Source organism: Haliotis rubra, unplaced genomic scaffold, assembly GCF_003918875.1.
Source record: "Haliotis rubra isolate DU_JTF1 unplaced genomic scaffold, ASM391887v1 Scf358, whole genome shotgun sequence".
Lineage (NCBI taxonomy): Eukaryota > Metazoa > Mollusca > Gastropoda > Lepetellida > Haliotidae > Haliotis > Haliotis rubra.
This window is the reverse complement of record NW_025767033.1, coordinates 386321-403709: the sequence shown is the minus strand read 5'-3', so window position 1 is coordinate 403709 and position 17389 is coordinate 386321. Positions and strand designations below refer to the sequence as shown.

Genomic DNA, 17389 nt, shown 5'->3' with positions numbered 1-17389 from the left:
TTTAGTAGAGTTATGTTCAGTGTTGGATCTCTACATTGACAATTCAAACCATTTAGTAGAGTTATGTTCAGTGTTGGATTCTACATTGACAATTCAAACCATTTAGTAGAGTTATGTTCAGTGTTGATTCTACATTGACAATTCAAACTATTTAGTAGAGTTGATGTTCAGTGTTGGATTCACATTGACAGTTCAAACTATTTAGTAGAGTTATGTTCAGTGTTGGATTCTACATTGACAATTCAAACTATTTAGTAGAGTTATGTTCAGTGTTTGATTCTACATTGACAATTCAAACTATTTAGTAGAGTTATGTTCAGTGTTGATTCTACATTGACAATTCAAACTATTTAGTAGAGTTATGTTCAGTGTTGGATTCTACATTGACAATTCAAACCATTTAGTAGAGTTATGTTCAGTGTTGGATTCTACATTGACAATTCAAACTATTTAGTAGAGTTATGTTCAGTGTTGGATTCTACATTGACAATTCAAACTATTTAGTAGAGTTATGTTCAGTGTTGATTCTACATTGACAATTCAAACTATTTAGTAGAGTTATGTTCAGTGTTGAATTCTACATTGACAATTCAAACTATTTAGTAGAGTTATGTTCAGTGTTGATTCTCTACATTGACAATTCAAACCATTCTATTAGTATTTAGTAGAGTTATGTTCAGTGTTGATTCTACATTGACAATTCAAACTATTTAGTAGAGTTATGTTCAGTGTTGGATTCTACATTGACAATTCAAACTATTTAGTAGAGTTATGTTCAGTGTTGATTCTACATTGACAATTCAAACTATTTAGTAGAGTTATGTTCAGTGTTGGATTCACACAATTCAATTCAAACTATTTAGTAGAGTTATGTTCAGTGTTGATTCTACATTGACAATTCAAACCATTTAGTAGAGTTATGTTCAGTGTTGGATTCTACATTGACAATTCAAACCATTTAGTAGAGTTATGTTCAGTGTTGGATTCTACATTGACAATTCAAACTATTTAGTAGAGTTATGTTCAGTGTTGATTCTACATTGACAATTCAAACTATTTAGTAGAGTTATGTTCAGTGTTGGATTCTACATTGACAATTCAAACTATTTAGTAGAGTTATGTTCAGTGTTGGATTCTACATTGACAATTCAAACTATTTAGTAGAGTTATGTTCAGTGTTGGATTCTACATTGACAATTCAAACTATTTAGTAGAGTTATGTTCAGTGTTGGATTCTACATTGACAATTCAAACTATTTAGTAGAGTTATGTTCAGTGTTGGATTCTACATTGACAATTCAAACTATTTAGTAGAGTTATGTTCAGTGTTGATTCTACATTGACAATTCAAACTATTTAGTAGAGTTATGTTCAGTGTTGGATTCTACATTGACAATTCAAACTATTTAGTAGAGTTATGTTCAGTGTTGGATTCTACATTGACAATTCAAACTATTTAGTAGAGTTATGTTCAGTGTTGGATTCTACATTGACAATTCAAACTATTTAGTAGAGTTATGTTCAGTGTTGGATTCTACATTGACAATTCAAACTATTTAGTAGAGTTATGTTCAGTGTTGGATTCTACATTGACAATTCAAACTATTTAGTAGAGTTATGTTCAGTGTTGGATTCTACATTGACAATTCAAACTATTTAGTAGAGTTATGTTCAGTGTTGGATTCTACATTGACAATTCAAACTATTTAGTAGAGTTATGTTCAGTGATGGATTTTACATTGACAATTCAAACTATTTAGTAGAGTTATGTTCAGTGTTGGATTCTACATTGACAATTCAAACTATTTAGTAGAGTTATGTTCAGTGTTGGATTCTACATTGACAATTCAAACTATTTAGTAGAGTTATGTTCAGTGTTGGATTCTACATTGACAATTCAAACTATTTAGTAGAGTTATGTTCAGTGTTGGATTCTACATTGACAATTCAAACTATTTAGTAGAGTTATGTTCAGTGTTGGATTCTACATTGACAATTCAAACTATTTAGTAGAGTTATGTTCAGTGTTGGATTCTACATTGACAATTCAAACTATTTAGTAGAGTTATGTTCAGTGTTGGATTCTACATTGACAATTCAAACTATTTAGTAGAGTTATGTTCAGTGTTGGATTCTACATTGACAATTCAAACTATTTAGTAGAGTTATGTTCAGTGTTTGATTCTACATTGACAATTCAAACCATTTAGTAGAGTTATGTTCAGTGTTGGATTCTACATTGACAATTCAAACTATTTAGTAGAGTTATGTTCAGTGTTGATTCTACATTGACAATTCAAACTATTTAGTAGAGTTATGTTCAGTGTTGGATTCTACATTGACAATTCAAACTATTTAGTAGAGTTATGTTCAGTGTTGGATTCTACATTTGACAATTCAAACTATTTAGTAGAGTTATGTTCAGTGTTGGATTCTACATTGACAATTCAAACTATTTAGTAGAGTTATGTTCAGTGTTGGATTCTACATTGACAATTCAAACTATTTAGTAGAGTTATGTTCAGTGTTGGATTCTACATTGACAATTCAAACTATTTAGTAGAGTTATGTTCAGTGTTGATTCTACATTGACAATTCAAACTATTTAGTAGAGTTATGTTCAGTGTTGGATTCTACATTGACAATTCAAACTATTTAGTAGAGTTATGTTCAGTGTTAGATTCTACATTGACAATTCAAACTATTTAGTAGAGTTATGTTCAGTGTTGATTCTACATTGACAATTCAAACTATTTAGTAGAGTTATGTTCAGTGTTGGATTCTACATTGACAATTCAAACTATTTAGTAGAGTTATGTTCAGTGTTGGATTCTACATTGACAATTCAAACTATTTAGTAGAGTTATGTTCAGTGTTGGATTCTACATTGACAATTCAAACTATTTAGTAGAGTTATGTTCAGTGTTGGATTCTACATTGACAATTCAAACTATTTAGTAGAGTTATGTTCAGTGTTGGATTCTACATTGACAATTCAAACTATTTAGTAGAGTTATGTTCAGTGTTGGATTCTACATTGACAATTCAAACTATTTAGTAGAGTTATGTTCAGTGTTGGATTCTACATTGACAATTCAAACTATTTAGTAGAGTTATGTTCAGTGTTGATTCTACATTGACAATTCAAACTATTTAGTAGAGTTATGTTCAGTGTTGATTCTACATTGACAATTCAAACTATTTAGTAGAGTTATGTTCAGTGTTGGATTCTACATTGACAATTCAAACTATTTAGTAGAGTTATGTTCAGTGTTGGATTCTACATTGACAATTCAAACTATTTAGTAGAGTTATGTTCAGTGTTGGATTCTACATTGACAATTCAAACTATTTAGTAGAGTTATGTTCAGTGTTGATTCTATTGACAATTCAAACTATTTAGTAGAGTTATGTTCAGTGTTGGATTCTACATTGACAATTCAAACTATTTAGTAGAGTTATGTTCAGTGTTGGATTCTACATTGACAATTCAAACTATTTAGTAGAGTTATGTTCAGTGTTGATTCTACATTGACAATTCAAACTATTTAGTAGAGTTATGTTCAGTGTTGGATTCTACATTGACAATTCAAACTATTTAGTAGAGTTATGTTCAGTGTTGAATTCTACATTGACAATTCAAACTATTTAGTAGAGTTATGTTCAGTGTTGAATTCTACATTGACAATTCAAACCATTTAGTAGAGTTATGTTCAGTGTTGATTCTACATTGACAATTCAAACTATTTAGTAGAGTTATGTTCAGTGTTGATTCTACATTGACAATTCAAACTATTTAGTAGAGTTATGTTCAGTGTTGATTCTACATTGACAATTCAAACTATTTAGTAGAGTTATGTTCAGTGTTGGATTCTACATTGACAATTCAAACTATTTAGTAGAGTTATGTTCAGTGTTGGATTCTACATTGACAATTCAAACTATTTAGTAGAGTTATGTTCAGTGTTGATTCTACATTGACAATTCAAACTATTTAGTAGAGTTATGTTCAGTGTTGGATTCTACATTGACAATTCAAACTATTTAGTAGAGTTATGTTCAGTGATCTCTGGATTCTACATTGACAATTCAAACTATTTAGTAGAGTTATGTTCAGTGTTGATTCTACAGACAATTCAAACCATTTAGTAGAGTTATGTTCAGTGTTGAATTCTACATTTTGACAATTCAAACTATTTAGTAGAGTTATGTCTACATTGACAATTCAAACCATTTAGTAGAGTTATGTTCAGTGTTGGATTCTACATTGACAATTCAAACCATTTAGTAGAGTTAGTTCATGTTCATTGACAATTCAAACCATTTAGTAGAGTTATGTTCAGTGTTGATTCTACATTGACAATTCAAACTATTTAGTAGAGTTATGTTCAGTGTTGATTCTACATTGACAATTCAAACCATTTAGTAGAGTTATGTTCAGTGTTGATTCTACATTGACAATTCAAACCATTTAGTAGAGTTATGTTCAGTGTTGAATCTACATTGACAATTCAAACCATTTAGTAGAGTTATGTTCAGTGTTGATCTCTACATTGACAATTCAAACCATTTAGTAGAGTTATGTTCAGTGTTGGATTCTACATTGACAATTCAAACCATTTAGTAGAGTTATGTTCAGTGTTGATTCTACATTGACAATTCAAACTATTTAGTAGAGTTATGTTCAGTGTTTGATTCTACATTGACAATTCAAACTATTTAGTAGAGTTATGTTCAGTGTTGATTCTACATTGACAATTCAAACTATTTAGTAGAGTTATGTTCAGTGTTGATTCTACATTGACAATTCAAACTATTTAGTAGAGTTATGTTCAGTGTTGGATTCTACATTGACAATTCAAACTATTTAGTAGAGTTATGTTCAGTGTTGGATTCTACATTGACAATTCAAACTATTTAGTAGAGTTATGTTCAGTGTTGGATTCTACATTGACAATTCAAACTATTTAGTAGAGTTATGTTCAGTGTTGGATTCTACATTGACAATTCAAACTATTTAGTAGAGTTATGTTCAGTGTTGGATTCTACATTGACAATTCAAACTATTTAGTAGAGTTATGTTCAGTGTTGGATTCTACATTGACAATTCAAACTATTTAGTAGAGTTATGTTCAGTGTTGATTCTACATTGACAATTCAAACTATTTAGTAGAGTTATGTTCAGTGTTGGATTCTACATTGACAATTCAAACTATTTAGTAGAGTTATGTTCAGTGTTGAATTCTACATTGACAATTCAAACTATTTAGTAGAGTTATGTTCAGTGTTGAATTCTACATTGACAATTCAAACTATTTAGTAGAGTTATGTTCAGTGTTGGATTCTACATTGACAATTCAAACTATTTAGTAGAGTTATGTTCAGTGTTGGATTCTACATTGACAATTCAAACTATTTAGTAGAGTTATGTTCAGTGTTGGATTCTACATTGACAATTCAAACTATTTAGTAGAGTTATGTTCAGTGTTGGATTCTACATTGACAATTCAAACTATTTAGTAGAGTTATGTTCAGTGTTGAATTCTACATTGACAATTCAAACTATTTAGTAGAGTTATGTTCAGTGTTGATTCTACATTGACAATTCAAACTATTTAGTAGAGTTATGTTCAGTGTTGGATTCTACATTGACAATTCAAACTATTTAGTAGAGTTATGTTCAGTGTTGATTCTACACTTGACAATTCAAACCATTTAGTAGAGTTATGTTCAGTGTTGGATTCTACATTGACAATTCAAACTATTTAGTAGAGTTATGTTCAGTGTTGGATTCTACATTGACAATTCAAACTATTTAGTAGAGTTATGTTCAGTGTTGAATTCTACATTGACAATTCAAACTATTTAGTAGAGTAGATGTTCAGTGTTGATTTACATTGACAATTCAAAACTATTTAGTAGAGTTATGTTCAGTGACATTGACAATTCAAACTATTTAGTAGAGTTATGTTCAGTGTTGATTCTACATTGACAATTCAAACTATTTAGTAGAGTTATGTTCAGTGTTGAATTCTACATTGACAATTCAAACTATTTAGTAGAGTTATGTTCAGTGTTGGATTCTACATTGACAATTCAAACTATTTAGTAGAGTTATGTTCAGTGTTTGATTCTACATTGACAATTCAAACTATTTAGTAGAGTTATGTTCAGTGTTGAATTCTACATTTACAATTCAAACTATTTAGTAGAGTTATGTTCAGTGTTGAATTCTACATTGACAATTCAAACTATTTAGTAGAGTTATGTTCAGTGTTGAATTCTACATTGACAATTCAAACTATTTAGTAGAGTTATGTTCAGTGTTGATTCTACATTGACAATTCAAACTATTTAGTAGAGTTATGTTCAGTGTTGGATTCTACATTGACAATTCAAACTATTTAGTAGAGTTATGTTCAGTGTTGGATTCTACATTGACAATTCAAACTATTTAGTAGAGTTATGTTCAGTGTTGAATTCTACATTGACAATTCAAACTATTTAGTAGAGTTATGTTCAGTGTTGATTCTACATTGACAATTCAAACTATTTAGTAGAGTTATATTCAGTGTTGGATTCTACATTGACAATTCAAACTATTTAGTAGAGTTATATTCAGTAGAGTTATGTTGTATTCTACATTGACAATTCAAACTATTTAGTAGAGTTATGTTCAGTGTTGATCTCTACATTGACAATTCAAACTATTTAGTAGAGTTATGTTCAGTGTTGGATTCTACATTGACAATTCAAGCTATTTAGTAGAGTTATGTTCAGTGTTGTATTCTACATTGACAATTCAAACTATTTAGTAGAGTTATGTTCAGTGTTGGATTCTACATTGTCAATTCAAACTATTTAGTAGAGTTATATTCAGTGTTGTATTCTACATTGACAATTCAAACTATTTAGTAGAGTTATGTTCAGTGTTGGATTCTACATTGACAATTCATTACACATTTAGCATGCTCAATATTATGCGCAATAATGTTCAACGTCGCATTTTCAATGAAATTGCCCAACATGCTGGTATATAGAATAATGTCCGGTGTTGCATTTGGCATGGACAACGCAAAATGTTATGAAGGAGACTGTTTAATGTTTCATGACATTCGCGATTCAAAATGTTATCTAGAATAATGTTCAGTGTTGCATTTCGCTTTAGAAATGCACAATATTATGTAGAATAATGTTCCAATGTAAACAAGGACTTATTGCGCCATATGTTTGTTTCCTGTTTCACGTATATGTGGAATTGCCTAGACAGCCTCCAAGTACATAAACAGAAGGTACCTCGGAAGGGGCTCTACAGACCTTTGTTTGTTGGTTTGCGGGGATCGGGTTAGATCAAAAGAACTCTACCCAGAGAGTAACGATAAGGAATCGCGAGGGACGAGACATAGCAGCATTGTAGTTTTACTTCATATGTGAAGTCGAAGGCGTCTTGGTAGCGGAGAGAGTGTTCGTTACCATATGACTAGAATGAAAACATCTGCCAGCGTTCATTATGAGATTGGGTAGCTGACTATCAAGGGAACATACAATATATGTTTCAAAGATGTTGAGAGTGTGTGTTTGAACGAAATACAAGATTGCTTCCCTTCGCAATGCGGTGTTGGAAATAGAAACTTGACATAGTCTTGTATACATGTATACGAATACTGCAAAGGTCAAAGCAGCATTTGAGTATGTTCAGCGCAATCTAGGTAAAGCATAGCTGATGATAGCTTCTAGCGATGAGACGTTGTGATATTATTTGGAAAGATCTGGTTTAAGCAGAGTGACGATGGTATCTCAATTCAGATGTAGATACTGTGATCAATGAGATACGGTATTTAATGAAATAATATGGAAATTTAATGAAATAATATGGAAATTTAGAGTTACGACAAAAACACTCAATATCGTAATACATTCGCAGCAGCTGACAAGTAGCTATCTGACCAACCAGTGACAGGCATTCAGGAAGTAATATCGTGTTACTGAATATGTTAAATCAAACTGAGCATTGCTTAAAAGAAAGAAATGCTGATATATATTTTGTTAATTGTTAAAACGTACCAGGATGAAATTCTGAATATGTCATATGGAATCTAAGTGATGGAAGCCACCTTAACGTTGACCGTTTGTCGTCAGGAAGACACTATACCACATACCGATGTATATAATGTTATAAACGTACTGATGAACACGAAATCAACCTATTCGCGAATACACAATTAGGGAAAGACCAAAAAATGTATTTAATCCCTCTTAAATATTGTCTTAGTTGCAGACTGGAATCGTCCAAAAGCAGAATCAGTTTGTAACATTTCAAATACAATGCAATACTTTGGCCAGGTTGGAATGAGAATACTGATTCCATATCGTCATAAGAAAGGCTGCCATATAACAACCGGATTCCAAATTAGCAAAATCGACACAAGGATATTTCTTTCTCGTGGGTGTAATGTGTTTCCACAAACGCTTGTGTTGCATTCAAGTAGAAGAAAATGAGTTATCCTCGATTTGGAGACGGTCAACGCACACGGAGCTCAGTCTTATATTGGTGCTTCCTGCCTTGCGTAGATTTCGCACTACAAGCGTAAGACTGACGTATTGATTTGTGTACACTCAGGTCATATTCTCCCTGGCTGCGTCTGTTTCGGAGTGCGGAGTTCAGATGCAACTGACAATGCATGGCAGTAAAAAACGGACGCTGGAGTGGATGATTTATGTTCCTCTGCGGCTTTTGTGACGTAGGCAAGGCTCCGGTTTGGGAATTATTTAGGTGATTTGAATTTATGGCACTGATAGCTCTGTGATAGATTTACATTGTATACGCATTTAGTTTCAACATAACGTCATTGAATATTAAGTTATTATGATTCTCCCGAACGACTCAACGTATAACAATATTTAAGAATATGAAGGCCTCTCCTAATAGCTGCCTAGAATTCCTAAAGGTTGGGTTGAATCCAGATTTGCTAACGTGTCCGTGTTTTAAATAACGTACGCATCTTGTTGGACGGGGTTTGTATTTACATTTTCTTTTGACCCAAATTTGCAAATGTTACGAACCGTTATTCTCGATACGTTCGTAGCCCTAGGAATTCTTAACTTTGATCGTAGCCAATGTGTTAAGAATGGGCTTAAGAAGTTCGTAGGGCTACGACTTTTTCAAGAATAGCTAGCCAGGTCAAGAGACAGCGTTTAGACTCAGGTGCCCCCACTCAAGGATATACAGTATATGCAAAAATTCGGATTTTATATCTGTGAATGTGCTGTTATGTGTAGGATCTGCAGTTTTAACCCCATGCTTTGGGTAATGAACAACTTTCTGCTGATGAGCAGAGAAAGTTAGTTGAGGTGATTTTCCTGACTTATGCCGTGAAATGGTCGAAGCACAATTTCTCTGTAAGTTTGCTGATGTAAGTGATACATCACATTTCCTTGGTTAAATTGTACGTTTAGAATGGCCACTGCATTCCTGGCTCAGTATGAAGAACACGTACAGCATATTGACGTCATCACAACGGCTCAAGAAGTGAAAAATGCCCGTTAATGTCTGTAATGGTGAACAGTTGGCGGACATAGTAGAACTTAGACCGCAGACCAAGCCATAGGGCATGATAAACCATCAGACAATACAATACATGATTCCCCACGGGAAAACCCATGATTTGCTTTAAAGATGAGCAGTTTGGAAAAAGGTAGAATACATCTCAGATTCTTGCATGGCTCACGACAAGGCATGGAACTGCCTGATCGGAATAATTCAATAACTAGATTTTCCTTCATCACTTTCAATTGGATTCAGATGACTCTGTCTGATGACTTCAAACCTCTCTCTGGGCACGTAGCCGCCGAATTCGGCCAACTTCTAGGTCATTGATGCTAGCACATTTGCTCTGTTTGGCACAAAAACAAGATCTGTTTGATCGAACAACAGGTCATATTGGACTCCGATGCAAACATTATTTGCTGCAGCAACAACCAACACAGTCAGGTCCCTATGCACGGCCTTATGACCGCCAGGGCAGCGTCTTTGACAAACGTGTCTACTAGATTGTGTGGCGGGCAGCTAGTCAACATGTTTTTTTAGTTCTGATTGAGCATCTCTCGGATGGGTATGTTATAGCCGGGCTTTCCTCACCGACAAATGGTTTAAGGTTTCTCGTTGTTGTTTTTCAAACAAGTAGCGCTATGACATTAACGGTTTGTGATGCAAGGGTTCCGCCTCTGACGACTACCTCGTGTGGAGATGCTGTGGCTGGGAAGGGAAAGTCTACATTGAAGATCAATGATGCCACCAACATCCACGGTGTCAAACGTTGTACTTTCAGCAAGCTGTGACGGGCAATATGCCAACTTGTTAGCTGTGCTATATCCGTCCGTCAAGGATAGCACGAACTATCTACCAAGCATAGTTGGTAGCAAGCACAAATAATGCTCCCAAGGTTCCTAATGCAGGAACTGTTTTATAAAGTATCTGTACCAAATGGTGTTAATGCATATACTATTTGTAAAACAGAGGCAAACAAAAAGTAAATAGATGTACAATAAAAATGCATTTTGAGTCTAACGGTACATTAAGGAATCGTTTATAACAGCCTCAAATAAATGCAATGTGTAAATATGTTGATAGGAAATTTGTGGACAAATCCACATGCCTTCAAGAAAAGGAAACGAAACTCGGTGATCTTTAAGATCAACATCAATTATGTTTTAAGGACAGAAATATCAATACGTATCATCACAGTACGTTAGCATCCGCCAGTATCTATGGATCCACGTCTCCCGATCCAACGCAGATGTTCTGTAGTGTAGCACAAACTCCATGTCATTTCCCGACTGGGACATTTATATACATAATAACTATCGATTTTTAACGCCTTTGCTTTCCCTGCACGGTGTCTTTATGCTGTTGTACACCATCAATACACTGTCTAGACTATATTTAACAGCATACATCCTTTACAATATCAGTTGTGGTGGGCGCTTAGGATCTGGTCATGCTCCAAGTGGTTCTTGAGGGGACACAGGGATATGAGGAAATGACCAATTATAGGGGTTCCATTGAGCAGTGTCCTGCTCAGGTTAAACTCAACATTGTGATTTGTTCGTTATTTTTGGCCCGTAGATCTTGCAATATGTTTGATAGTTCTTACGTCTCTGTTACACCATTTTCCACATGTGACTTCGCTTCCAAGATGAGAAGAAGGTGATGCAAAACCGTATGACCTTTCATGGGGGTCACTTATACAGGGATTTGTAACACAAGAACTCAGGTTCTTCCTATTATGTCTGGTATTTCTTTCATTCCTTGCAGAAGATCGGTTTTGTAAATGAAACATTTCTCTCTAGCTCTTCTCATGCTATGCAGATTGCCAGTCTCCCAGCGAGCATAATACCACATACTAACATGCCTCAAATACTGCATATAATTCGTATGATGATGAAATGAGTGTTTGTGTCCGGGGAGAATTATGTGCAGGCATTTCGAGACACATCACCATGCCCAGATACCATTTCCATTCAGTAGATGTTCATATACCCTAAGCCGTTTGGTTTCAGGAAGAAGCGTTGGCTATATGTAGACAGTGTGTGGTTAAGGGATCGGTGTTTCCAATTAATTACCTTGTTTTCTTGTGTTTGTTCTTCGTCAGCTGTTTAGACTCATTAATCAGTTGCATTACGTCCATGTAGGAGAACCGGTATAGAGTTCCCCGCTTGCCACATGTTGCAATTAGCGGAGCTATAGCAAATCATCCATTGATCACACAGACCGAAGAGAAAGGCATGATGGAGGCCGGGCCTTTCCGTTAGAATTACGGCTTAGTTTACAAGACCTAACCAAGCTAATGACAGCGGTACTGCATCGACATGAATGCTGCCTGATTGATCCTATTTCCCTAGTTGGGAGGGAGGTAAAAACAAACCGGAAAACGTATATTGTATGTGACATTGTACACGAAGTCTGGTTCCATTTGTATTTTTGTTGCTGGTGTCTGAGCCAGGAGATTGATCATATGGTAATGAGAGATACAAATATCTCTCCATCAGATGCTGGATCGTTAGCTCATCAATAGCAAGCGTACTTGTTTATGTATTGTGCTCGTGCTACTTTGTATTTAGTTAAGAAAACTTTAGATAGTGAAACATAGCAACAACTGAATTTAATGCTTGTGGGCATTGTAATACCAATACCAAACATAATGTTAAAAATATAAAATGCAATTCACCAGTTCCTATTGTTTGTAGGGTAATGTGTGTGATCTTATTTGACACCTGGTGTCTTTGTAGTGTGTGAATGTCGTTTCCTGACGCAGTCAGGGATATATTATTCACGGTGCTGACCGGTAAATATTGGAATCAAACCCGGGAAAACCAATGGTATGGGGCATGAACAATGTTCGAGTGTTTTGGGTATCCATTTGTGAAACTGCAACTACCGATTTCTATTTCGTTCTGGTATTTTTATGGAAAGGGTGGTGCTTTTGTTTAATTCTGACCGGACTGGCTGCCGACATGCCAGAATTGTAATATTACAAAAGTTTGGGTTTGGGGTCTGGAATTGAATATTATGCATGGGAAACCTGTCCTTACACATACATTAATATTGAATACTTTGAAGACATTGTCAGTTTAAATTATCATTCGAAGAGCTTCATACATTTTACATGTGTACTGGGAATGGCCATTGTTTGACACCGGCATCGTTGCCTTTATAACAATTTACATGCAATAAATGGATATCTTGAAAGAAGCATCAAAACATGCCTCTGTAATGTTAGAAATGACATGTTTGGACTAAGTCCATACCGTTGCCATGGTTTTTGCGGCACCTGGTCGTGATATTTTTATCTCGTGCTAACTTCCATTTGTTTTCAGTGCTTCCAGTCTATCCAGGCTGTAGTAGTATTTATTATTGATGCTGTTTACTGTTCCTCCGTACATTCATAGGCGAACATTTCAACAATGTTAAAATTTGATGTGTCATGAATTAACAGACAGTTGTATAGAAGCAAAGACCAATGACACCCTATCCTTTGTAGCATGAATAAGTCTGTTGTGGACTGAAATCAATGTGTTAACGTTCAACACAAATATGGAATTTCTGGTGAGGCAGAAACATGTTGGTCTTGAAAATAACTGTATGATTTTATCACAAGAATTATAATTTTCATACACTGTTTGTCTTTGTCCTTCATTCGTCAACACCGAATAGCAATGACAGCGCGAGTTTTACTAACATTCTCCTGAATGGCGCCTGGCAGAGGTTCAAAGACTACCGTCAGCTGAATTACTTTAGGGATACGAGTATTTTTTTAATTCACTCTTTTCATGTTTTCTTACAGACAGTACTTTTCTAATAATCAAAGCATTATCGTTTTATGGTTGCTATAGGAACCATGTTTGGAGAAATTGATTATGCTGGTTGTAGATTTATTTAATCAGATATTGTCGGGATAGAGTGAACATTATAATCAAGACAAAATTTCATTTTTTGTCTTTAGGCATTGATAAGTGTGAAACAATGTGATAAGTTCCAGCCAACGGCAAAAGAAATGTCCATTATTGTGATTGATTTGTTTGACAAAAACGTTGATAAGATTACTGGAAGCAATAGTTTTCACTGTCGTTTTTTGTTCTGCCCTGTTAGGACGAAGCAGACATGCTAATGGAAATATTTGACAAATCTTTTTGAGGAATAAGCCATGACCATGCACAATGTATATTGGACCGTACTGTGATCTTGGTCTAGTGGTTTTGAGGTTTAAGGGTGTCCGATTCCGGGTTTGTTTCCCCACCAATACTCATTCTGTTAAACTGTTAGAATCTGTCAACTTAGGGAAACATTCTCTACCGTACTCCCTATACCATCTTGGTTGTATCTGGTAGAAATACACGCACATATCGTATGGCTGTAATATAACTATCTGGTTTATGCATATATGTGCATGACAACTGGAAAAAGATCAAACCACATCACAGATGGAACATACCTATTACATATGCTAATACATTACATTGTTTTCGCAAATTTTATATTTTATATTTTTCTTCTTACTGCAAAAGCAAAGACGATTTTGTTTGTGTATTGAATAAAACCAATATATGGGACAGTGGCATAACACCGTTCATGTACAAATGCTTGTTGTGTAAATAATTAAATCTGGATCTGTCAGTCCAGTTATAGACATCGTAGGCATCGATCTACGGATCTGGAATTATTATATGCATCACGTGTATCCATGCAAATACTTTGGTCGTTTCCCCAATACTGCTCCTATTTTATGATGCAAATAATCTGACGAACGGAAGTAGTTGTCAGATAATATCACATTTAAGATACAGTTTTCCTGATAACAAACAACCATGGCAGTTATGAGTCCTTCGGGAGGGCAATACCACATAAACAACGTTAAATCACATACTCTTGAGGATTGTCTGCTCCGTTCCGCACATTGCCTTACAATAGTCTTGAATATACCATCTTACCAGCTCCAGCTCCAGCTAGGCTGTATTGTTGAAGTCATTATACCAACTGATCTTATATCTCACCATAGGCGATAACCATACGCCTTCATACGTTTCCGGAACTGTTTTTAATGAGTTGAATGCATTTGAGCTGAATGTATTGTTGAGCTGAATGTATTGATGAGCTGAATGTATTGCTGAATTGAATGCATTTGACAAAGCTGAATGCATTGTTCGGCTGATAGCATTGTTTAACGAAATGCATTGATGAGCCGAAAGTAATGTTGAGCTGAATGCATTGATGACCTAAATGTAGTCAATGAGCTGAATGTACTGCTGAACTGAATGCATTGTTCAGCTGAATATATTGTTGAACTTAATGCATTTAAACAGAATGCATTGTTCGGCTGATAGCATTGTTTAACGAAATGCATTGATGAGTTGAATACAATGCTGAGCTGAATGTATTGATGACCTAAATGTAGTCGATGAGCTGAATGCACTGCTGAACTGAATGCATTGTTCAGCTTAATGTATTGTTGCGCTGAATTCCGTTTCCTATGTGCTTATTGTCCGTGTTTCTGTTCCAGTTATGGTGACATGGTGCCCAACACTATTACGGGGAAGATTGTAGGAGGTGTGTGTTCTCTCAGTGGTGTATTGGTGATCGCTCTGCCCGTTCCAGTTATAGTGTCCAACTTTAGTCGCATCTATCATCAAAATCAACGTGCCGATAAGAGGAAAGCTCAGAAGGTATGTTTAATTTGCTCAACCAATGTTTTTTTTTAAAAGGAAAAAAATCATAAACTATGGGCATTTGTCAAAGGGCATATGCCTATGGTTCACTATCCATTAATGACGATATTGCGGCACTTTTTCGCGAAAAGGTGAGCAAATCATGCCCCATCATAAAGGCCCCGTCATAAACACATGCACAGGCAAGTCAAATATGTATTGTAGACATAAAGTACAAATCAAATGAGGAATTGCAATACATTTTGATCAATGATAAATCACATTTCGAAGTGTCCAAATGTTTTGTATGTCATACTACGACATGAGAAACGGTAATCCACATCAAACATGTGATCACATGTTTAAAGACACAAGAAGGATAACCCAGCTGGTGTCCATGCCTCCTTCTTACCACAATGTGTTATACGTAGGTTGTCTCAGTGCGGGGTACGACCCCTTGTTGGTACCAGGATCTGCTGCATTACTTTTGCTTTTGGTATAATACAAACTCCACACTAGGTATGCTCATAGCGCTAAGAATCAAGGCACAGCACATTATTACCCCGGATAACCCAAGCTGCCTGTTAGGCGCTAGAAGGTTATAGTCATATGACTTTTTTTCCACCGGGTACCCATTTTCCTGCTGGGTGAACAGAGACAATTTTCAACAAACTCACTTGCCTAAGGTGAGACCACATGTGTCACATGTGCTTCGTTGTGGGGCAGGACTCAAGTCCTAGAAACTCTCAGGAGTCAAGCTGCCAAACACGGTCACCCATCCAAGGACTCTCCGAGCTCGACGCTGCTTAACTTCACCGACTTGTGACCTGAGCTTTGAGCACAGGACCACGCGCCACCGGACAATGCCACTTAGTTTGCTGAGTAAGATTACGCCCGGGATCATCTAGTCTTGGTTTCGAAGCCCAGATTCACGACTGTGCCCTAATGGCGTGTTTGACTTCATACTTCACACGGCGTTAGACAAACCCAGTCGGATTGTTTACTTGAAGCAGTATCTATGCTCGGGGGTAGGAGAGTAATACAGTTTCAATGATCTCGGCTGACGATAATATAAATGCTTCATCGTTGTTTAACAAAGTCACGTGATATTCTAGATAATATTGTAGATAATAGATAGGTTTATTGCATGCTAGGAAACATTTGCTTCCAAGTGAAACCCAGGACAAAGCTAACTCTAGCCAGTCGCCAATCCTATGGCAAACGTATATCTAATAGTATAAAATACAGACAAAACCCCATAACATTTTTATTAAATAAATAAAATATATGTTTAGTAGAAGATACATAGTATAATGAACACTCTGTTGTGAAAACAATTAAAACATACAATCGTACACTCCTTTGGGAAAAAGTGAAAAAAATTATCTTCTTGTCTTGTCACAAAAACCTACAAAGCATATAGCATTACAATGAGGCTTACGTTTACCTGTAATTGTTAAACATGAAAAACGAACATTGGGTAGGGGAATACCCCAGCCCTTCTGTGGGTAGCTAGAATATGGACCCAACCATATTTGACGTGACGACAAGAAGAAATGCTTGGTCCATGAGATTAATTAGTATAGTACAGAGAAGCGGAATAAGGTCCTTTAGGATCGTGCACAATAGACGGGCCTGGAAGACAGCAGATCACAGCGCCACCACTGCCACTCCATAGCCTCTGGCAACCCTTGGTCTCTGAGGATCCGGATCCTGTCAGTTGGTGCCAGCGGGCTAGCGAAACCGCCCCCAATCATGAAATTTTAAAACCGCGGAACAATTGGACACACACAAACATGTTTAGCAGAGTGTAGTGTTCATTGTGAACTGACGACCATTATACAGGAAATATATTGTGTGACGGTGGCTACGGGTTAATGTACAAATTGCCATGTCAGCAATTATTTAGCTAACATCATGGCCCGTTAACTACTTGCAAGGAAATCCGTTACGCTTTACGTGCCATTGATTAAATATGGAGAAAACACCTTCTTTGTATGATAACACATTATGCATTTCAGTTATCCGTATTTGATTGAGTACAGCCAGCCACTTGTTCCTTCCCTATAAATTAAACAATTACTTGTCAATATATTTCGTCAGACTCTCATAATTGGGTTGCCGGTCCGTGTCCAATGCCTCTTACTCGCAAGGATCATATGTTTCTGTGCACGAGATTAAATTAGGC

General features: G+C 35.6%; 1 protein-coding gene across 4 annotated transcripts in view; it reads left to right on the top strand.

Moving 5' to 3' along the window:
• The window catches only part of LOC124285294 (potassium voltage-gated channel protein Shal-like), a 106907-nt gene that overhangs the window by 74263 nt on the left and 15255 nt on the right, over positions 1-17389 (top strand). For all 4 annotated transcript variants that reach the window (XM_046721495.1, XM_046721494.1, XM_046721493.1 and 1 more), the window contains exon 2: positions 15057-15219. In XM_046721495.1, the coding sequence (XP_046577451.1) occupies positions 15057-15219 (163 nt within the window). The remainder of the gene's footprint in view (positions 1-15056; positions 15220-17389) is intronic.